Below are 23,160 nucleotides of genomic sequence, written 5' to 3' on the forward strand. Positions count from 1 at the left end.
GCCAAATCCCCAAATTCCTCCCACTAGACAAGTCTATGGGCCTGCCTGCTTTCCTTGGAGGGTCTTGTATAGAAGAGAGATGGAGCTTCTCCATGGGGTCCCAGAGGGCCAAAGGCAGAGGGAGGCATAAGGAAGATACTTTTAAAAATGGGAGCTGGTAAATGGGCAGGATACTAGCTTCCTTCAGGTCACCAGCAAGGCTCAAGGAGATCATTTGTGTTGGGTGGGATTCCCACAGGAGGAACAAATTTGAACTCAGGGCCTATTCCAACCAATTTGAAGATGTGATGCTGCCTGTCATCCCAGTGTAGCACATGTCCCATAGCTTTTCTGCGGGGGCGGGGCTAGTAATTGGGGGTTTCAAGGCATTGTTTAGTTCCTGCCACTGGAAAGAGTAGTTTGCTGGGGTTCTCTGGACACTAGAAAGGCAATGAAGGCTGGGGAAAGGGGAGGCCAAACTAATGAAAACTTGGGTTAGGTGGAGAAAGGGAAGGCTGTACAAGTGATAATACTAGTGAAATTGGGGGGGGGGGGGCAGAGACTCCAGTCTCCAAATTCTGTTGTCTAACCAACGTTTCCTCCTAGCATGCCTCCTGTCTCTGAGCCTTGCCTCATAGAGAATGGTCTGAAGGTCCTTGCTGCTGATTTTTCTTCTTCTTTCTTTGTTTATTATGAAATTATATAGCATCAAACGTGGACATTTCAGTATATGAAGGCAAACAGAAACAGATGATCACATATGAAACTGAGAACTACTTGTAATAGTTCTTTTTTTAATGTCCATTGAAAGCTGCCTTGCTTCTCTGCAGCCCCATTTAAACTTCCTTCTGTTCTCTTTAGTGCTTTTAAAAAACATTTCCTTGACACTTTTTTCTTTCCTTCTGTGTTTTTTTTTCCTTCATGATCACTATTTGTCAGTGTTCCTTACCCTCACCCATGTACTTCTCTCCTGCCTGTAGTCAAAGTCTTCCTCCAGTGAACTTCCTGGCTATGGGAGGTTCCTTGGAGCTTTCTCTTTAGACACCCTTGTCAGTGTCTTTCACAAAATGGGTGCCCAGAATCAGAGACAAGTTTCCAGATGCAGTCTGACCAGGCAAGAGGACAGAGGGCCACTAACTTACATTGATTGCTTCTTCATGAAGGGTGACTTAGTGGGTAGACCACCAGACTCAGAGCTCACCTCCGATGCTTATTAGCTATGTGGCCCTGAAGAAGTCACTACACAGCCTCCAGGCTGCCAGGGATAGTAATACTTGGACATGGATTTGTCAGGAGACTCAAAAAAGCTGATCCATTATGTAAAATTGTGTCTTCTTTAAAGTGTTATCATTATTGCTGCCCTTATGTTATCACTACTGCAGCCAAAGATTATATTGACTTTTTGGGCCACTGTTCAACACTTTGCAGAACACAGCTATCCCTAGAGAGGTTTTCTTTAATTTTTTTTTGTATTTATTAGCTCTCCTTCCCACTGCTTCCACGTTGAACTTTTTAAAATTATTTTATTTTATTTTTTTAGTTTTTTGCAAGGCAAATGGGGCTAAGTGGCTTGCCCAAGACCACACAGCTAGGTAATTATTAAATGTCTGGTTGTCTGGATTTGAACTCAGGTCCTCCTGACTCCAGGGTCAGTGCTTTATCCACTGTACCACCTAGCCGCCCCAGAACATTTTTTTAAATGGAAAAAAACCCCTCAAAAATATTCAAAGTTAAGTCAAATAATTCCCTCCACTGCCTACATCTCTTGGTTCTGCATTTTCAGCTCCTTTTCAACTCTAGCAAGAAGTGAGGAGTGTGCTTCATCTTCAGGCCTTTGAACTGGTAGTTTCTTGTTGGATTGATCAGAGTTCTGAAATGTCTCCAAATTGTCTTGCACTATAATGTTAGATTTTATAGACTTTGCATTCTGCTCAGTTCATAGAAGTCTTCTCAGTTTCATCTAACGTTGTCCGGCTCATCTTTTCTCATGATATAATATTCTGTTACGTTCATGGACCACAATTTGTTTAGTCATTCTCTAAATAGGTAGACATTCCTTTTTATTTGCTCTATGATTTCAATCTTGTCTGACTCTTCATGACTCCATTTGGAGTTTTCTGGGCAGAGATTCTAGAGTGGCTTGCCATTTCCTTACCCAGCTCATTTAACAGATGGGGAAACTGAGGCACAAAGGGTCACACAGTTAATAAGTGTCTGAGGCTAGATTTCATCTCAGGAAGAGGAGTCTTATTGACACCAGGTCTACTGTGTACTGCAGTGCCCCAGGTACTCCTTTAGTCTCCAGTTTTTGCTGCTGTAAACATTTTTGTATGTATGGGTCATTTTCTGTTTTCTTTGACCTCTTTGGACTATCAGCCTAATATTCACCGAATCAAAGAGTATGCCAAATTTAACAGCTTTGGGGGCTTATTTCTAGATTTCTTTTCAGAATGACTGGACCAGTTCACAACTCCACCAACAATGTATTAAAGTTCCTTATTTTCCCATAGCCCCTCCAGAATTTATTATGTTTCTCTTTTGCCATCTTTTTGTCATCTTAGTCAATCTGGGTGCATGGGGAGTATAAGGTGGAACCTCAGTTACTTTAATTTACATTTCTTTAAAAATTATTAATGATTCGGAAAATTTTTTCCTTGACTATTTTTTTCCATTTTTTTTCATTGACTATTGATTGCTTGGATTGCTTCCTTTGAAAACTGCATGTTCATATATCCTTTGACCAGTTATCTATTGGAAAATGTCTCTTAGTCTTATAAATTTGAATCAGTTCCTTATATATCTTCTTTTTTGTTTGTTTTTTTCCTTATATATCTTGTAAATGAGAACTTTATCAGAGTAATTTGTTGAAAAATTTTTATGATTTTATATTTTTCCACTTACCTGCTTTTCTTCTGATTTTAACTGAATTAGCGTCGTGCATAACCTTTTCAATTATATGTAATCAAAACGGTTTCATTTGTGATTCTCACTACCACTTGCTTAGTCATGAATTTTCTCTCTCCTTAGATCCCACAAGGTCATTTCTTCCCTGGTGCTCTAATCCTTTCCATCCTTAAGTCACGTGTCCATTTGGAGTTCATCTACCATCTATAGTTTCCAGATGAACTTCTCTTTACTCCTCCCTCATCTAGTATTTATGAAGCTGATTTTCTACAACCAAGTATAACACTTTAAAGTGAATAGAATCAAATGTAATCTTTGTATACTCAGCCCAATATTTGAGTCTGTTAAGATCATTTTGGATTTTGATCCTTTCATCTGATGTGTCAACTCTTCCTCCCAGTTTTGTGGCATCTGGAAGTTTGTTAAGCCTGCCATCTGTGCCTTTATTCCATGTCATAGATAAAAATGTTTTCTAGCCGAAGACCAAACCAAGAGCTTTGGGCTCCTCACTGGAGACTTTTTCCTCAAAAAGAATCAAATGACTGTGACATCCCAGGATGTTTTGAGGTTTGCCAAGGCCTTGAACACACATTGTCTTGTTTGCACCTCCTAATTAATTTGTGAGGAAGGTTCTGAAGCATTATTGTTCTTTCTCAAGTTTACAGATTGGGAAAGTAAGGCAAGAATGGTAAAGCAGTGTGTCATGATCACATCAGGATGGGATTCTGCAAACAGACTCCTCAGTATTCTTTCCCAAACAACATCTTGCCATCTCCTCACATAACATTGTACTTGAATCATAGATAAGTTTGCAACTTGTTGTGGAACTTAGTGTGAGAAGATGATCTGTTCTTCTCTTCCACCAAACTACCGTACTAGTTTTCCAACACCTTGGACTTATCAAACACTAGACCCATTATATACGTTTGGTTTGAAATATGGCTTTTATTGTTCTGTCTGTTCATCTATTCTTCATTTTTTTCCAATGCCATGATAGTTCTGATCATTTCTTCTTTAGAGTATAATTTTTATATCGGGCCACTTTTAGTTTTTTCATTCTTTTCATTGTTATTCTTATTAAATGTATGAAGCATATTCCATAGGTATTACTTTTAATCCCAATAAATTTGTATTGAATTGTCAACTTTCCTATATTAGTGCCTACTAAGCATGAATATTAACTATTTCTCCAATGATTTTGTTCTTTCTCTTTTTTCCATAAAATTTGTTTATGGTTCTAGTTATAGAAGCCCTGTGTATGGCATGGTACATTAATTCCCAGATACTTATTCCTCATTTTAAATGATTTTTCCTCCTTTATGTTAAATCTAGAAGTACTAACTATTTTGTGGGTCATTTTATATCTCACTATTTTGTAGAAATGATATATTCTCTTGATTTTTTTTCAATTTTTTTTAAGTTTTTGCAAGGCAATGGGGTTAAGTGGCTTGCCCAAGGCCACCCGGCTAGGTAATTATTAAGTGTCTGAGGCCGGATTTGATCTCAGGTCCTTCTGACTCCAGGGCCAGTGCTCTATCCACTGCACCACCTAGCTGCCCCTTTTTTCAAATTTTCTAAATAAACCAGTACATTGCCCATAAATAGAGATATATTAGCTACTTCTGATCCACCAAATTCTTTAATTTCTTTTTACTTCCATTCTGTCTTAACTAGCATCTCTGGAACAGTGTTGATCATGGTGAGAGTAGGCATCCTCCTTCACAACCTCATGTTAGTGGGAAAGTTTTCTCCAGGCTGAACACCATCAGTCTTTCCAACTGACCTCGTATGCAATATGATCTCAAAGCCCTTTTCCTTTTTAGTCACCCACTTCTGGATGATCTCCAGTTTATCGAAGTTCTTCCTAAAATATGGCACCCAGACTTAGATACAAACACTCCTCTAGATGTGGCCTAACTTGGGAAGAGGTTTCAGGCATAGATTTCTCTTCATGCCTTTTATCTTCACATTGTATTTGCAGGTCACTAAGACTCCTATATCCTTTTCCAACGAACAGCTTTCTTACTGTGTCTCTGCCATCTTATTCTCATTTCTTTTATAAAGCTCTGGGTGATTTCTGAAGTCCCTTCCAGCTTTTAAACCATGATCCCATGGTACCTGTTGATTGAATGGTTGGATGCCCTGGCAGTCTGCTGGGTCCCCACACTCAGTTTCTTCTCCATTGCAATCACCATTTCTGAGCTACTGTATATTCTTGTCATTACTATAATATAAAATATATATTGTCCTCAGTAGCAAATGGGTATGTAGTTTGAGCCATATCATCATGTAATAGTTCCCAAATTATAATATCACAGAAGCTCGATTGACTGAGGAAGACTCTAATTGTGTCCTCTGAACTAGTACAGACACTTTGTTGATATAACTAGTGGTTTCAGAGATCAGACACTCCTTTTTTTATTGGAGGAGATCTCATCTGAAAATGCTTTTGACTCTACAGTGAAATATCCCATCTCAGGGAGGGCTGCCTGACCCCAATGGCCAACATTCTGGCATGTGAATTGGGCCCCTTCTTTGGTGGGCAGTTTGGGAACAATTCCAATAAAAAGTGCTTCAGGCTCTTCAATGAATAAATAACTGCCTGCATGGTTTGAGTGAAACTGAATCAGATTTTGGTCTGCAGTAAAAGGGAGATGTTTCCAGTAGTGGTAAGAGGAACAGCATCAATCTTAATTAAAACAGATGCCCAGGGGTGGCTAGGTGGTACAGTAGATAGGGCACCAGCCCTGGAGTCAGGAGGACCTGCATTGCAATCTGGCCTCCGACACTTCATAATTCCCTAGCTGTGTGACCTTGGGCAACCCCATTGCCTTGAAAAAACCTAAAAAAAAGGAAAAAAAGGAAAAAAGGAAAACATGTCCAGATAAGGAAGCCTCCTCATCCCGTAGTTGACATTGAGTATTTGCTTTTGTAGGTTTTGTCAGCAGCAGCAGCAGCGGGTGTTTCTGTAGCTTTTGGAGCGCCCATTGGTGGAGTGCTGTTCAGCCTGGAAGAGGTAAAGGAAATGCAAGCTCTTGGAAGTCCTTCTGTGACCCTTATGGTGACCTTGTCCTTGAACTGAAGGACCATAGAATGGGCGAGGTGGGGCGGGGGGAGGTTGCTCATCCCCCAGCTCTTTGTGTTCTTCTCAGAAACACTTGGTGCTTAGGTGCCTGACTTGACTTTCTTCTCTTCTTCCTTCCAGGTCAGCTATTATTTCCCTCTGAAAACCCTGTGGCGATCTTTCTTCGCTGCTTTGGTAGCAGCATTTACTCTGCGTTCCATCAACCCTTTTGGGAATAGCCGACTGGTACTGTTTTATGTAGAATTTCACAGCCCATGGCATCTCCTGGAGCTTGTGCCATTTGTGCTCTTGGGGATCTTTGGGGGCCTCTGGGGAGCCTTCTTTATCCGAGGCAACATTGCCTGGTGCCGAAAGCGCAAGAACACCCAACTGGGCAAGTACCCAGTGCTGGAGGTCCTTGTTGTGACAGCCGTCACTGGCATCCTGGCTTTCCCCAATGAGTATACACGCATGAGTACCAGTGAGCTGATTTCTGAGCTCTTCAATGACTGTAGCCTCCTGGACTCTTCCAAGCTCTGCGACTATGTGAACAACTTCAACACCACCAAAGGGGGCAAGCTGCCAGACAGGGCTGCTGGGCCAGGGGTATACACAGCCATGTGGCAACTATCTCTGGCACTTGTCATGAAGATTCTCATTACCATCTTCACCTTTGGGATGAAGGTGAGGAACTCTCATTTGCTCAAGCTCTGCCAAGATGCTCTATTCCATCCTTTGAGGTATCTGCTAGGGCTCTTGAGAAACATGGCTCTCCATTGCCCTCCTCCAACCCTTTTTCATTTGTCCTGGAGCTTGCTAGAAAATTTCCTCTCTCCCCCCTCCATTCTCCAACTTGAATTCTTTTGAAAGGTGAAGCTAGCAATAGTTCTCTTTGTCTCTGTGACCCTTATAAAGAACAGGATACAGAACTTGATGGTGGAAGGAATTGGGGATCCTTTGTATTTTTGTAAGTTGTTAATACATTTTGTAACTGAGCAGCATTGGGGGGACAGTGGTGGCCCTTCCAGGGTGACCTGATGTCTTACCCAAGTGTTCATGGGCATGCTTCAGGTTTGGTTTTGTAGCCAGGCCCACTTCTATACCAAGACAGATACTGAAACTTTTAGCAGCAGAAGTCAGTGTACTGGGCTTTTATTTTCACTTCCTTTGAAAATAGCCTCACCTCTTTTTTTGACTCACACTCCAAAAGAAACAAAAAGGGAGAAATCTCAACAATCCTTCCCCTACTTAAACCTAGCCATCAGAAAAGATCTTTTTTACCAAGACATTGAATTATGTCTGTGGCCTGCACCACCCTACCACCACCATCACCACCTTGGAAAAATGTGAGCCAGGCAAAATAGTAAAACTAGAGAGAGAGAAGCTCTGTTCAGTCCAGAACATTGTCTGAGATGAGATAATTCATCTGCATTGTGGAATGGTTTTTACAATGTGGCTTTGTTATTTAGTTTGAAATAAAGCCCAGCCAAAGTCAAATGGAAAGACCAAAGGCCATACACAAATTATACTGTAATTTTCTGTTGACCACAAACTCTGAACTGGAAGGAAACCTGAGTGGCCATTTCTATCAGGGCCAGCCCTACCTGCCAGAGATGTTGTAGATAGGGTTCCAGGGAAGGGCTGGGTTGGGTCTCTGAGCATTTGAGCAGCCACGTGTAAGTGGGAGTATATGCAGCCGTCATGGCTCATATTTCTAGGCACAAAGAATTGGGTACAGAAAACCATCTGCACTTGAGAGCAGTTCTCTATTTTTACTCTTCTTTAGACAGGAACTCTTTGCCATACGTGGTTTTGGCCTTGAACTCTCTGATTCTTGTCCCATATGGCTCCCAATTCAAGGCAAGGCATCCAGCCCAGGGATCCCAGGGATCCCAGGGATCCCAGTGATCCAGTGCATTTGGAAGGCATCTTTTGAAACTAACTTTGTACTTTGATGAAAATAACTTTCTTGGGTCATACAGATAAAGTAATTGTTCATCCCTGAATGGACACAGTCTGGTTGTTTTGAAAGTCATTCCTTGGGGGCAGCTAGGTGGTGCAGTGGATAGAGCATTGACCCTGGAGTCAAGAGGACCTAAGTTCAGATCCAGCCTCAGACACTTAATTACCTAGCTTGTGTAAGTCACTTAACCCCATTGCTTTGCAAAAAAACCCCACAAAAAACCCAAAACCAAAACGAAAGTCATTCCTTGTTAATCATAGATTCCTTCTTTTGCAGGTTCCCTCTGGTCTCTTCATCCCAAGCATGGCTGTTGGAGCCATAGCAGGAAGACTCCTCGGAGTGGGAATGGAACAGCTAGCTTTCTATCACCATGACTGGCCCATCTTCAATGGTTGGTGCAGCCCAGGAGCAGACTGTATCACCCCTGGCCTTTATGCGATGGTTGGTGCAGCAGCCTGCTTAGGTAAGTTTTGGGGGGTGGGTTGAGCCAAGGGCTGACTGGTTTGTGTTACCTACAGACAGTTCCCTGAGTTTGGGCCGAGTCTGCTGCCAGCGGGGGAGTCAGAGGGTAGGCCCAGGATGCTGCTTAGCTCTAGATCTGTGATGTCATGAATACAAAGGTGGGAAGCCAAAGTGAGGGATTTTGAAGGAACATCTCTACCCTCTGGGAGTTTACAGAAAGAATGCTTTAGATGTGTAGGTATTGCTTCTGGGAGTCAGTGAACTCTGAATTCAAAGGAGTCTAGGAGGTCACCTAGTGCCACCTGTTCCCCTCTCCCTATAAGCTTCTCTTGGGATCCATCCCACCGGACTACAATATAAAAGATACTTCATTATGCTGAGATCTCTCGGAGAAGATCTATAACAGATTCATTTGGTATCATACTGACTCTTTTTTCGCCCTTCTTCTTAGACATTCATTTAAAAGCTTTGCCTGAAGTAGTGTTCTGACCAAGTCACTCTCCTAGTTGAACAATTTTGGTGACTCCCTGTTGCCATCTTGTGGGTGTAAAGACATGACCAGCCCTCCCCAAGCTGGCCCCTTCCACTTCCCTCTGCAGTCTGGCTTTTGCCCTGACTGTGTCCCCTCCTCACCACCACCTCTTGGGTTTCCTGGCTCCCTCAGAAACTCAGCTGACATCATTTGAAATGACCTCCTGTTTGCACCATCTGGAGCTTGTGTGTCGATTTTTGTTTGCATGTTGTTTTCCCCCTTAGAATGGAAACTCCTTGAAGTCAGGATCTTGCTTATACCTTTCTTCATCTCTCCAGTGGTTAGTATAGTACCTGATTCAGAACAGGTGCTTAATTATTGCTTGGGCATCCATTTTTTCCTAGAGAGACCCTAACATATGTGTTCAAATATTGCTCTTTTCAGGTGGAGTGACCCGTATGACTGTGTCTCTAGTTGTCATCATGTTTGAGCTCACGGGTGGCCTGGAGTATATTGTGCCCTTGATGGCTGCAGCTATGACCAGCAAGTGGGTGGCAGATGCCATTGGGCGGGAGGGTATTTATGATGCTCACATTCGCCTCAATGGATACCCATTCTTAGAAGCAAAAGAAGAGTTCACTCATAAGACTCTGGCGATGGATGTGATGAGACCCCGCCGAAGTGACCCAACGCTCATGGTCCTCACACAGGACAGCATGACTGTGGAGGATGTTGAGACACTAATCAGTGAGACCACCTATAGTGGCTACCCCGTGGTTGTGTCCAGAGAGTCTCAGAGGCTGGTGGGTTTTGTTCTCAGGAGAGATCTCATCATTTCAGTCGGTAAGGAGCCAGATGGCTGAATGTTCTTGAAAATATGGGGTCTCAAGTAGGTGTGTGCAGTGGCCATGGCAGTGACCACCATGTGATAAATGAGAATAGGGGTGGATTTTGAATAAGTGAGATTTAGCAAACCCTGGTCAAGCCCCCAAGAGCATCCAAAGATACCCCTTGAGATATGGAGCTGAGGCATGGGAAGCCACAGAAAACTCACAGACTAAAATGGCCATGTGCTTCTCCCTTGCAAATTGGAACCCAGAACACAATGGAGACATCCCAACCTTTGGCTTCATTTACTTCCTCAATGAGAATGGAGGCCAAGCACCAATCAGATTCAGAAAAGTTGAGTTTGAGGCTTAGCTCCTATGCTTCCTTGCTGTGTGAACATGAGTCTAGTCATTTTCTTTCTCTGAGCCTTAGCTTTCTCATCTAGCAAATGGGAGTATTCATCTTCATACTACACCTCCCTGAAGGGGTGGTTGTGTAAACATTAAAGGCTAGAGAAATAATAGTTTTGATCATCTCTCTTCCCAGAAAATCTCAGGAACTCCCAGGAGCTCTAAGCCTGACTCCAATCTCCTTTTCTACCCTCATGTGTTCTAGTCCAAAGTCTGGCATGCTCTGGGCACATTTCTTGCCTCTTCCTGTCCTTTCCTACCCGGCTCTGTTATTCTGACTCCTGTCCCTTTTCCCTTGTGCCTGTTATAACATATGCCATCTCCTCTGTGAAACCTCCAGTGAATCCAGGCAGCCCTTTAGACAGTAAAAGGCCTTTCCATAGTGTTGTCCCTTATTATCCCTCCCTTCATACTTATTTCTGTGTGTGGCTTCCCTTTCTCCCGCCAGGAGGAGGGACCATGGCTTCACCAAGAGCTTTCTGTCTCCCTTAGCACCGGGACACAATCAGTGTTAAATAAGTGTTGAATGGCCCCATTTCCAGTCAAAATTAGTGGCTCTGGAATCTTAGCATCTCAGCAACAGGTCAAGGGAAGGAGGCCAGGATTTGGAGTCCAAAAACATATTGGTTCAAATCCTGGTTCTCCTTTTTGTACCTATGTGACCTTGGGCAAGTGGTTTGACACCTCTGACCACTGAGGCCCTTGCAGCTTAAATCTCTACTCCCAGGATAATTCTTAACCAAAGAAATGATAAAATTGTTGGGAGAGAAACCACTTGTATGAGACCACATTGATGTAAAAAATCACTCCCAATATTTTATTATCCATGTATTTTTTTTTTCAATAGAAAACGCTCGGAAGAAGCAGGATGGTATTGTGAGCACATCCATCATTCATTTCACGGATCATTCACCTCCACTGCCTCCACATGCTCCTCCATCACTCAAACTTCGCAACATCCTGGACCTTAGCCCTTTCACAGTGACAGATCAAACCCCCATGGAGATTGTGGTGGACATATTCCGAAAGTTGGGACTTCGCCAGTGTTTGGTCACTCACAATGGGTAAGAACAGCTGTGAAAGGTCAAAGAATCAAGTCTGGTGGAAGGGAGTAAGGGAGTGGTATATTTGGGCAAGTATGTTGAGGGATAAGAGGAATTCCAAAAAGCTAAAGGACACATTCATTGACCAAGAGTCAGGTTTTATGTAACCCCACGAAATGGTGGGAGTGGAAGCTTAGTGTTCTTCAGTTCCCTTTGGGTCCTTACTGTGGAAATGCTTTCCTGTCACTGAGATTTCCTTTCCACTTAGCTATTCAGCAGTCCTGTCTGAGATTAGGAGAAATAAATGCTGAGAGAAAGATGGAAAGCAACATGTGCTCCCTAAATTATCTTCAGGAGTGCAAGTCATTGTCTTTAAGAATTGGGAGGGTGGGGTACCTAGATGGCGCAGTAGATAAAACACCAGCCCTGGAGTCAGGAGGTCCTGAATTCAAATCTGCCTTCAGACACTTAATAGTGGCTTAGCTGTGTGACCTTGGGCAAGTCACTTAACTCCATCACCTTGCAAGAACAAAAACCAAAAAGAATTGGGAGTGGGAGCAAAGGGCATCATTGTACTGTGAACCAAGTACAGAAAACTGGTCTTGCCAGGAAGGAGAATATTTCCTTCCTCTCCAATACCCAGGGACACATTTGGGCCTTTACCCTGGCTAAAAAAGCCAAAAAGGATTCCAGACCATAGTAGCCTTCTCAGTCCTTCAGTTAATTGCCTAGGCTAGTGAGTCTGTACCACCAAATCGTGGTGAAGATGGGCCGACTGTTGATGGAGCATGGGTAGGGATGTTACTATATCTTGCCTTTTTTATTTAAATTTTTAGGCGACTCCTTGGAATTATTACCAAAAAGGATGTATTGAAACACATCGCCCAGATGGCAAACCAAGACCCTGATTCCATACTTTTCAACTGAAGTCCCCGAACTGTGCTGGGGCTACAATATCATCACTGTTTAGAAAACCTGAGTTCCTCATGCAGCGACTGGCACATCACCTATTTGAGGACAAGGCTGAGAGTTGTTGTTTGGGACTTCCCTCTCAGCTAACCCATTGCACTACAGAATCTTCTCTTGAGGAGAGCGTGCTCCTGGGGCTTTTGTGAAGCTGTGTTGCAAAGAGTTCAAGAAGGAGTAAAAGAAAATTGCCATAAGAGAATGCTCTTTCTTTCCCTTCCCTTACCCCTTCCTTCCTCCTCCCATCCTCTCTTCCCCTTCTCCTCCCCTTCTCTTTCCTTCTCTCCCTTCCCCTCCCCTTCCTTTCCCTTCCCTCTCTCTCCCCTTCCCCTCCATCTCCTCCCCTTCCCCCTTTTTTTTTAAATAAGATCTTTATTTTTTTAACTTTGGTAACTAATGATTAGCCAGCTTAGCCATCACTAAAACCTCTGCAAGGAACCTCTTGGCCCATCTGGCCCCCTCCATCATCTTCTGGCTCTTTTTAGAGGCCTAGTTCTCCAAACTTGGGCTTCACTTGGTTTATTGATGGACAGGAAAACTGTAAAGTCCCATGAGCTTCTCCCCAGATTATAGGAGGTGTGTGTGTTGGGGGAGAGGCTCGGGATGGGGGGGGTTTCATCCTGTGCCTGTTAAACTATTTACTGGGATTCCAGATTTTTTCCATCCCCATATATAGGGTGTTGGGGGAGGGCACTCGTCAGTTTCTCCTTGTGTGAAACTCTTGGATTCTTCTAGAATGTTGCTTGATTTGACCTCTCACTGTACCCAGGGAGGCTGGTTTCTGTAGCTTGCTTACTTGTTACTCATGCTACTCATACCAAGAGCAAAAATGGTATCCTGTTTTCTCTTTGCCTGCAAAAGGCTCACAATTAATCAGCTCTATTTGTAAACAGGGACAAAGGAGGATTTCTTATGTGTTCTAAAACAACCACTGGTAAGAATTGATTCATTAAAGGATTTGGGGCGAGGTTAGGCCACTATTAGGTGGCCTCAGTTGGTTAAAGGTCTTGTCTTTTGAAGAAGAGATGAGGCTTTCTCAGCTTTGGGTGGAAATCAAGGCAGTTTTAGGCTTGTCATGTCTGGAAAATCCTCTCCCTTGTGGGAACTGGACTGAAATGAAATGGACTGGCCCAAGAAATGGTGGCTTCTGCCTTATTGGTGATTCTTAATCAGAAGCCGGGTGCCTGCTTGTTGGAGATATTGGAAAGGGGTCCACGATCAGGCCGATATACTTGGAAATATCTGAGAGTCTGTGACAGAGCAGGGCTCACAGTTCTAAGATCAGTTACCAGAACCAGCTGACCACATAGGTCTTACCAGCTTTCTCTAAAAGTATGGGTACATAAGTCCCAAAGACTAGCTCACTGGATCCCCTCACCTGCATCCATCCACTGGTCTTCCCAGAACTCCAGATCTAGTCAGACATTTGAACCTGACTCCTGAAGGAAACTCTGGGTCCCCTGAAGTTCTTTATGATCTAAATTTGAACCCCTGCAATCCCCTAACCCCTCAAAGTTCCCTGCACTTCATGAGGGTGGCACCCAAAGGTGCTCCAGTAAAAATCACTAGTCCTTTAGAATCCTCTGAGGATCAGGTATAAAACTGTAACCAGGGTGTATGTTGAGTTACAGAACCCCCAATCTTTCACTGTTCTGGGAGGATTTTGGCTTCCCTTCATGCAGTTCTCCTTTCTGTTCCACTTCCAACAATTCAGGACTGAACACTATGGGGTTCAACATTTCCCAAAAATCCCTCCTGGGATTATGCACATGAACCAAAGATGGCACACACTCTGCTTTTCAGTGGGACACAGATGATTCTTGCCACTTTGGGCAGGAAGACAATGGCTTTCATGCTCCCCCTTTCCTTTCTGTAAGTTGACTTCTGTTTGGGAAGTGTATCCAAATGTACCCCCCCCAACACACACACACACACACACACACACACACATTCTCTCTTACTCCACTCAGTAATGAGCAGATCCTGGATGCCATACCAAAATAAAGATGGGTATGTGTGTTTGTGTGCGTGTGCGTGTGCATATGTGTCTCTACCGCCATAGCCCTTTTAAAAGGCTACTGAACCCTGTCTAGAGCTTTCGCTCAGGATTTCGTACCTTCCCAAAGCTCTTTTATTACATGTAATTATTTTGCAAATGTCAGCCAGTCATAAGGCAAGTATAGTCTCTTTGAAAATGTCAATCGGATGTTTCCAAGGAGCAGCCCACAAAGTCCTTGCCCAGGTAAAATAGCAGCAAGCTTCATTAACATTTCGGTTCCTGTTTCTTCCACTTGCTGAGTCCATATGAAAGGCTGCTGACTGTGTGAACTCTGCTGCCAAACAGACCCTGTGGGACACAGGGAAAGTGAAGCCTTTGGCAACATTTCTTCTTTAATTAGAGGCTGTTCCCCCACTGACATTTTCCAAGCTCTCAAGTTGGGTTTCTTGTCTGTCACTAGGTATTATCAAAAAACTGAGTTGCTCAGCTTCCTTCAAGTATGAGTTCTACTCTTGTTTTTCATGTCTCATTGAAATCTTTGACAGTTGAGGTAGCCCAGAGATGCCACCTCTAGGACTTAGTTCTGGCTGGTACTGTTGATGATGGTTGTGCTGGGGGCCGTTGTATGACTCCCAAGCTTTGAAAACATCATTACTTGTGGGTTTTTTTTGTTTTTTTTCACATTGTTGTCATTTCTGAAAACATCCCTGGTAGCACCCTGCCTTCCAACAAGGAAATCAAATTGAGCAGACAAGACACATCCTCATGCATGTCTCAAAAGCCTGTAGACACATTTCCTTCTGTACCTGTAGTTTGCCATCTGTTTAATGAGGAGAGACGTGTTTCACCTCCAGAGGCCAGCTTGGTCCCTGTCTTTATCTGAGTTATATTGACTTTACATTTTTATTGTCATTGTGTCTTTCTTAACTATGTATCATTTGAGAGTGATCTTCCCATGTTTCTCTAAGTTGTTTGAAGAGCACAATGGCATTCCATGACTGTCCTGAGTCACAAGTGCTTTCTACCATTCTCTGCTTGTTTTCTGGTATTTTGCTCCAATGCCCTGAATCTTTTGGGTCAGGTGGCACCCTGCTTCCTGGTGTGGACTTCTTGGGAGGCTGTGCCTGGGTGTGGGATTGCTGGCTACTGCACATGTGTGCCTCTCTGCTTGAGAGGACTTTTCTCACTCACCTTCCAGATGTGGTTGTGACCCGTGCAGTGTGTCCATCGTGACACATGTCCAACCCCATGGAACTGGAATTTGTTCTGATTGTGGCTGGGACTTCCTGTCAATTTGCTTGTTCAGCACATTCACAGAGCCTCTTGCCTTGGTCTAAAGGAAAATGTGGCCTCTATTTAGCCATTAAGCCAAACAGATGCAGGGAGCTCTGACAGCCCAGGCCAGCAGCCACATGGCCCCAACTAGGGAATTCTGTGACCCACAGATTAATGAGCTCAAGCTCATCTGTTTAGTGTAAAAGCACTAAACTTGTTCTGTAGGAATAGAAGAGGCTCGTGTTGGAATGCAATTGATTACTTCTGCAGAGTCCTGGCTTCCTAGTGAAGAATAGAGCTGGTAGACATCCAGCCCTGAAAGGGCTGATGAGAGGCCATCAGTTAGTCTTTTAAAAGGAGACCTTGTTTATCTGGGTTTGCACATTTTCACAGATTTTAAGGAAGAGAGTTTACTCCCACTTATCTGAAGTGATGGGTATGGGGCAGGAACTGTGGAGGGTAAAGAAGAGGGGCAAATTCCAATCAAGTATGAGTACTTGGAAAAAACAAAACGATTTGTTTGGACTAATCACAGTGAACCAATGTGTTGTTCTTTCTGCCTGGCCTCAGTTTCCCCATGGCTTCACTCTACTGTCAGCAGTCTTGGACCCAGCTGTGCACTGGGAAAGAGGCAGCCATCTCTTGGCTTCCGTGGATAATGCTTTGGTGAGATCATCTCAAGTCGCTGATCCAACAGCAAAGCAATTCAATTGTTTTGGCACCAAACAGCTGTATCTGAACAACTCTTGGCAGGGAGAGCTGAGAACAGGATTAAAATCACCAATGAATCCTCAATTCTGTTAGAACACGAGCATGAGAAAGTAATGGTGAATTAGTACACTTTGAGACACTGTGGAACTTTGAAACAAAGCCCTGTGAGCTCATGAAAAGGAAAGAAAAAGGATTTTTCAAAATTATTGCTGAAGAGTTCATTATGAGATATTGCTCTTGCCTTTCCCTGTTGTCCAGATCAAAATTGCTTCATCCAAGGGCCATTTCTGGGTCCCATAAAGATTTTGATTCTATCAAAGGCAGTTTTCGAAACCAAAATATCATTAGTGACTAGGGACTTAGCTGTCCACAAGTCTCATTCATGAGTGCTTGGGATGGGAAATGCCCAGTGGTGTTTGGCTAAAAGTCCTAAGTTCCCCAGTCGAAGCATGGAAGAAAGAAGCTGTTTTGTCTCTGCCCCACCTTGGATCTCCATCCAAGGTCAGGAGGGTGGATGATATGGGGAGAGATTCTGAAAGGACATGCAGAAGGGAACCATGGTGGGTTTCAGACATAGGAAGGAGACCCAGACCTTCAGTTTGGAGCAATTTGGGGATTATTTGAAAGGTGAAAAAATGGAATGCCAATAGGAAAGTGACATTGGATACCACTCTCATTTGTTTGGCCTGGAAACATGGGAAAGAGGCAGTTGGTCTCCCCAGGCCTTGTGCCTGAAGATACAATATTCCCATGCCTCCAGGGCAGTGAGGTCAGAGCAGAAAAATTCATCCAGAGGCCTAAGTGCAGAAAGCCTTACAAGTGTGAGAGGCAAGGATGGGGCTCAGTTGGGGGCTGACATCCATTTTCACAGGGTGAGCTCACCCTGGGCATGGAAGCTCCTAGGGGAGTGCAACCTGTACTAGGACTGCCAAGCTGTCTTCAGCTGTCACCAAAAGTGCTACCACAGCATTTTTTGCAGTTTACAGTGACATGTTCCCAGCCAGATCAATTTCATGGGCCCTGTGTGAAGGGGACATTTTTCAGTTGTGTCCTATTTCTAGGCTTTATGGAGTTAAGGGGTTTACACAAAAATGTTCACTTGGCATTACACCACATGCATTTGTACCTCCCCATATGGTAACATATGGTGCATCCTTCCCCTGGGCTGGTATAAACAAGGGGGCTCTCAAGCCAACCACATGGCAATGTGAAATCGACTCAATAGCCATCGATAGTAAAAAAATAAGTCTCAGATCTCCTTTTTATATACTTCTGGAGAGGAACTAACAATTCAGACACCCCCAGGATTCCTGATGAAATAAATACGAGGTAGCTGTAATAAAGTTGAGATTGAACCTGTTTGCTATTTGTACTTTGTTGAGGTCTCAACCTAAATGATAAAAAGTTTGTTAAAGATTTGATTGTGTTGCTTGTTACATGGAAAGAATTTCTTGGAATTGTGGGCGTTAGCAACTTGAGAGGATGCCAGAAACTCTTGCTGGCCACATCCTCATTTCTAGACATCTGGATTCTGGCTTCATTTCATGGGTGATACAGGAAATTAAAATTGCTTTCTTTCCACTGTGCTCACTAATTTTGCCAAATCACCCCCCAAAAAAGAAAACATTGCAAGACCGACCCTTACACGTGTCTTGAATCTTGATGGCTGAAGAGCTCGTTTGAAAAAAAGCAGAATATTATGCTCTGAAGTTGATCATTTTTAACTGGATCCTCACAGCCCCACTCCTTCCTTTCCTCAGTTCTAACAACTCTTCTCTTTTACTTCAGAATCTTACCGAATGAAAATTCATTGATTGCTAACAAGGACAGAGGGTGAAGGAAATGACATGAGTTTATTTAAAGGAACCAAAATAAAAGATCCGTCAGTAGTGCAAATATTTAACATGAGGTACTTCATAATATTGAGGCAGAAAATATGCCTAGTTAGCATTCAGTGCTAAACCCTCATTTTAGCAATTGACCATGCTCTATGGAGGCCTTGATTGACAGTGGGAGAGTATTGAAATTAATCAGATCTACATGTAAATCCTTGATGTTACTATGAATATGGTTAAGCCCCTTTCTCCCTCTCTGGATTCGGCTTCCTTCTCTGTAAAATGAGGGTGTTGAGGTAGAATGCTGGGCAAGAGAGTCCAAGGTTGGACCCGTCCTAGGATGAGAATTCTTTTAAGTTGTCTTTAAAAGGCTGTCCTGAGGAAAAGGGTTTTGACTTGTTCTTTTAGACCTAGAAGAGAACTAGGAGCATTTGGGGAAATGGGGTTACAATGAGGGTTAGTATCATTAGGGAAAATTTTCTAATGATGAGAGTTGTTGAGAAGTAGAAAGGACCAACGTGGTTGGTTCTCCTTCTTTGGAGGTCTTGTCATGTGGAGATAGCTTTTGTGTATGGCTTGGACTTTAGTTGCCAAGGTTTTTTCTAACTCCCAAATCCTACGATCCTGCCTAAAAAGGAGAGAGATCTAGTTTTCTTCTTGTATCTCACCATATAACATAACAAGTCTCTGTCCTTCCTTTGAGAGAGAGACAGAGTGTCTGTGTGTGTGTGTGTGTGTGTGTGTGTTTAGGGGTTTGGTAGTGTTCCCTGGAAAGTGACCTCAAAATCCTTTCAACGTGATTTTATGTAGCCTAGATAAGCTTGATGTCTTCAATGTTCGTTTCTTTGTCTTGAGAAACCATGCCCCAAACCCATATGTGGATATTTTCATTCCTTAATAAGCCACTTAGCCTATCCTCTTCAGTTTTGCATCCAAAACCCTGCCCTGCCATCAACCCACATTAGGATGGTGCTGCCACTTTGACACAGACACCAGGGCCTCAACCAAGCTGGTGAAAAGGTTCTGGAAAAGGCAAGTGACAAGGATGTCTTGACACAACATAGCCCTCACTATAATCAACATAATGTACAAGTCATGTCACCATTAATTTGGTTGGTGTGGTCCTCTTTGAAATCAAATGACAACTGTTAGATCAGCCAGCTCCAATTTCAGGCCCATTCTTGGAGGCCCAACATAGACTTCAACTCAGCCAAAGAAACTAAACCTACCCAACTGACTCTTGGAGTTCCTGAAAGTTGGGAAGAGTTTAGCAGAAACCAATATTTTACTAATGTCTGTGTGTCAATAATAACTCGGCATTCAGAAAGTTAATGGGGTAAAGTTTCCAGAGAAAGCACAGCACAGAATTGTGCTGAGCAGTTAATCATATGAGGAAGGGTTGCCAATTCTTAAGATGCATCCTTAGCTTTCTTCCATCCTTCAGAGACATGGGCCTTCCTCCAGGGGCATGGCCTGATCTCCAACTCTGGTCGACTGTCATGTAAAATGGTGTGGTGAAGTGGGGGAGTGGAAGGTGGAGAGACTGCTCCAGAGGCTACTTATGTGGGAACTAAATTGTCCAGGACTTCTGTTTTTCTGTCTGTAAAAGGGGCTGATGCTACTATGACCCTACCTACCTCAAGAGCATACTGCGAAGAGAATACAGCAATAGATGGGAAACATTTTGGAAATTGAAAGGGCCAAATGACTGTTAGGTGGATTTCTTAATATTTTCAAATATTCTGAAGCAGTGGGTAGAACACTGGCCTTGGAATAAGGAGAATCTGAGTTCAAATCTGGCCTCAGACACAGACACTACTAGCATTTGATCCTGGGCAAATCACTTGACCCTTGATTGTCCCTCTTCCCTCCCCCAAATATTTTGAATATTTTCAGGACCTGAAATTAGCACTCAATGTAGAATTAGGGTTGCTTTCTTTCTTGCTTTGTGAATCTACTTGGCACAGTAGTTGTGTAGCCTGGTACTGTGATGTGGTGTCTGATGCCTCATATACTGGCAACATTGGGATTCAGTAGGAAGGTTGTTGGAGGGTAAAATGCTAGTGTTTCTTTTGTTGCATCTCACTGAGAAGTAGAGGAGAGGGGCAGATGCATGCAGGAATGCTTTGACTTATCAAAAGATACAGTTGAGGAAAAGGAGAAAAATTTCCCTTGGTGCTTAGAAGTGACCCACCTGTTAAAGATTCTTTAATTTTGTCAAGAGCTAACATGTTTATGATGTAAAAGAACCAGAGAAATATAAATCTGTGGTGATTAATTTTTTAAAAACTATTTGTTACTTCTGAAAGAGAAAATCCTACCCCTCCAGATTGAAACCACTCTTGTGATGGAAAAGTAAGGAGAAAAACCATCAAATATTGCCATGATAGCTGACAATGTAAATAATATTCTATGTTAATAGTCTCCCCTACTTCCCTTCCCTAAGGGATATGTTTCAAGATCTGTTCTGTGATCACCATTGACTTTTTAATTAGTTTGATTTTTTTCTAGCAATTTTTTCATTTACATTCATGTAGCCTTTGCATATATTTGCTTGTTTCTGCTTCTTTTGCTCTTTATCACCTCATATAAATCTTTGCATGTTTTCCTAAATTTCTCATATACCATTTTGTGTTGCTTAATCTACTCTTCCCATTTATATGCCTCTCTTCTTTAAGTTGTTCTACCATCCAAAAGAGTACTGTTGGGAATCACATATTATGCCTTCGTTTCCAACTTTAACTTCTTTAGTTTAAATGTCCCATGTCCCCCAGTAGTAAGCCTGCTGGCTTGAGGGATGTGAACAGTTCAGTCACTTTGTAGACTTTGTATTCATCATTAAAATTTTAATTTGCATTTCTTTTACTATTAGTGTCTTGCATCATGTTGTCATGTGGTCTGTATTATAATTTCTGAGTCTCGTGAAAACTCTTGGACCACTTATTATTGATGTTAAATGCTTGTCTTAATTCCCTGCATTACGTGGTTACCATACCTTTAAACTATTTTTATTTAAACAAAGAAACATTTCCATGTACATAGGACAGGAAAAAACTTGTATCTGTACCTATGATTCTGCCGCATTCCAGCATTTGTTTTTTGAAACAATTCCCCCATTTTTGGTCTGGGTCCCCTCTTAAACTTCCTTGTGTGTGATAACCATTTTATTGATGCTTATATGTGTGTGTGTGTGTGTGTGTGTGTATGTGCGCGCGTGCGCGCGTGCACGCACCCCACACCCTCCAATGTTCCTTCCCAAATAGCTTTAGCTTTTAAGCAATAAATATAGTTGAGTTAAACATATTTGTGTTGCAGTGCTCATGTCTGAAAATGTAAGCCTTACTCTATATCCATAGCCTCTCCATCCAGAAAGTTTAGTGTTCATTGCCATGCTAAGGGTTCTTATGGCCTTTGAGGCTGTCTTCTTTGATAGCCCATCTTGAAACTCCAAGTCTCTAAACAGAAATTGCCCTGGTTGTGTTCTATTCACTAATGTCAGGTCATGCAGCTATAGCCAGGTTTCTCAGAAACCATGCCTTTTGTCACCTCTTAGGGCACAGTAACGGCTACCATATTTATATACCATGATTTGATCAGTTGTAATTTGATTATTTAGACATCGACTTAGTTTCTGGTTCTTTGCTGCAATAAAAAGATCCTTTTCCTCTTCCTTTGATCTCTTTGGTGCTGTTACTGGGTCAAAGGGTATGCCCAGGTTAGTGAATTTGGAGGTCCTAGTTAAAAAATGACTTCCCAGAATGACTGAACCAATTCATAGGCCCACCAACAGAGGGCATCATCAAAATGGCAGCCATCCTTCCCCAGCACTTTCAACAAACTGTGACTTTTTCTGTTTTTATCATTTTTACCAATTCAGTGCCTGGAGGAGAAACCTCAGAATCATCTTTAATTTGCATTTTTGTATTAATAATTTGGTGCATGTTTCATATGCTGTTGATAGTTTGTATTTCTTCTTTTGAGAAGTGCTTCTTCCTATCTGTTTATCTTCTGTGACCCTCTCTATCCCTTATTTGTCAAATCTTCCCTAATACAGTTATAAAAAGATTGTTCTTTCTTGATTTTTTCCCTTGCTCTTCTAATTTGTCTGATATGACCTTGTATTTCTAGATCTTGTATCTATTTGGAGATCATTGTGATTTGGAATGTTGGGCTAATTCTAGTTTCTACCAATTTTCCCAGCAGTTTTTGTCAAACAGTTGATTCCTTGCCCATGGTATCTTGGGATTTATCAACTATTCTATGCTGTCATATTTAGTAATTGCCGAATCCAACATGCCTAATTTGTTCTACTGGTCAACAAGTCCCAAATTGTTCTGATGATCACTTCTCTGTAAGATAGGTTAAGATCTGGTGTTGCTAGGCCCACTCCTTTTTCCCACCTTTTTCTTATTTCCCTTGAGACTCTTGCCTTTTTATTCATGTGGATGAATTTTAAAAGTATTTTTCTCTTGTTCTATAAAAAAAATCCTTTGATACTTTTATTGGTATGGCGTGGAATCTGTAAATTGATTTAGATAGTATTGTCATTTTTATTTAATTAGCATGGTCCAATCATGACCAAGTAATTCCGCTCTGATTATTTAATGTGAGATATTAGACTTTTATGGATATTACTTGGTGTAAATGTTTTTCTCCACGCTATCATTTCTCTTATATTTGATTTTTTATTCTTATTTTAATCCTCCAAACATGTTTAGAATTTATGTAATCAAAATGGCCTATTTGGGAGTTTGGGGGTCTTTTCAACCTTTGTGTTTCATTAAAAATTCTCTAGCTAGCCAGAGTTACAAAAGAGATCTGACCTTTTTATTTTATTTTATTTTATTATTTTATTTTATTTGTTTATAATAAGACCTTTCAGATTCAGGTATTGTGAAGAATAATTGTGAAACATCCAGAAAGTGGCCACCAGGTGTCAGGGCAGTCAAGCTCACTGGGTGGTTTGAGGTCTAGGAAAAGAAGATGTTGGTTCTTGTTCTTCTTCGCCCCTCTCCAATTTCTGCTATGAGAAGAGAGAGGAGAATAGATAAAACTACAGTAGAAAAACCCTACTCTTCTTCCTTTCCTCTCTCCATGAAATGAAAGTGATGGCAGATGAGGAACTGAGAGACAGGGGTATGTGTGTTGGGTCAACAGTGGGAGTACTGAGGTCACCAAATCAATAAGTCAACATTTATTAAACACCAACTATACTCACCATGCTAAGCACTGGGGATTAAAAAGAAAGA

General features: G+C 42.3%; 1 protein-coding gene across 4 annotated transcripts in view; it reads left to right on the forward strand.

Annotated features, from left to right (window-relative positions):
• Positions 1–14,042, forward strand: part of CLCN5 (chloride voltage-gated channel 5) — a 98,152-nt gene extending 84,110 nt beyond the window's left edge. For all 4 annotated transcript variants that reach the window (XM_074203202.1, XM_074203199.1, XM_074203200.1 and 1 more), the window contains 6 exons: positions 5,819–5,899; positions 6,089–6,631; positions 8,187–8,373; positions 9,289–9,687; positions 10,930–11,146; positions 11,962–14,042. In XM_074203202.1, coding sequence (XP_074059303.1) covers positions 5,819–5,899; positions 6,089–6,631; positions 8,187–8,373; positions 9,289–9,687; positions 10,930–11,146; positions 11,962–12,052 — 1,518 coding nt within the window. In that variant the 3' untranslated portion in view covers positions 12,053–14,042. The remainder of the gene's footprint in view (positions 1–5,818; positions 5,900–6,088; positions 6,632–8,186; positions 8,374–9,288; positions 9,688–10,929; positions 11,147–11,961) is intronic.
• Positions 14,043–23,160: the final 9,118 nt, after the last annotated feature.

Source organism: Macrotis lagotis, chromosome X (assembly GCF_037893015.1).
Source record: "Macrotis lagotis isolate mMagLag1 chromosome X, bilby.v1.9.chrom.fasta, whole genome shotgun sequence".
NCBI lineage: Eukaryota > Metazoa > Chordata > Mammalia > Peramelemorphia > Peramelidae > Macrotis > Macrotis lagotis.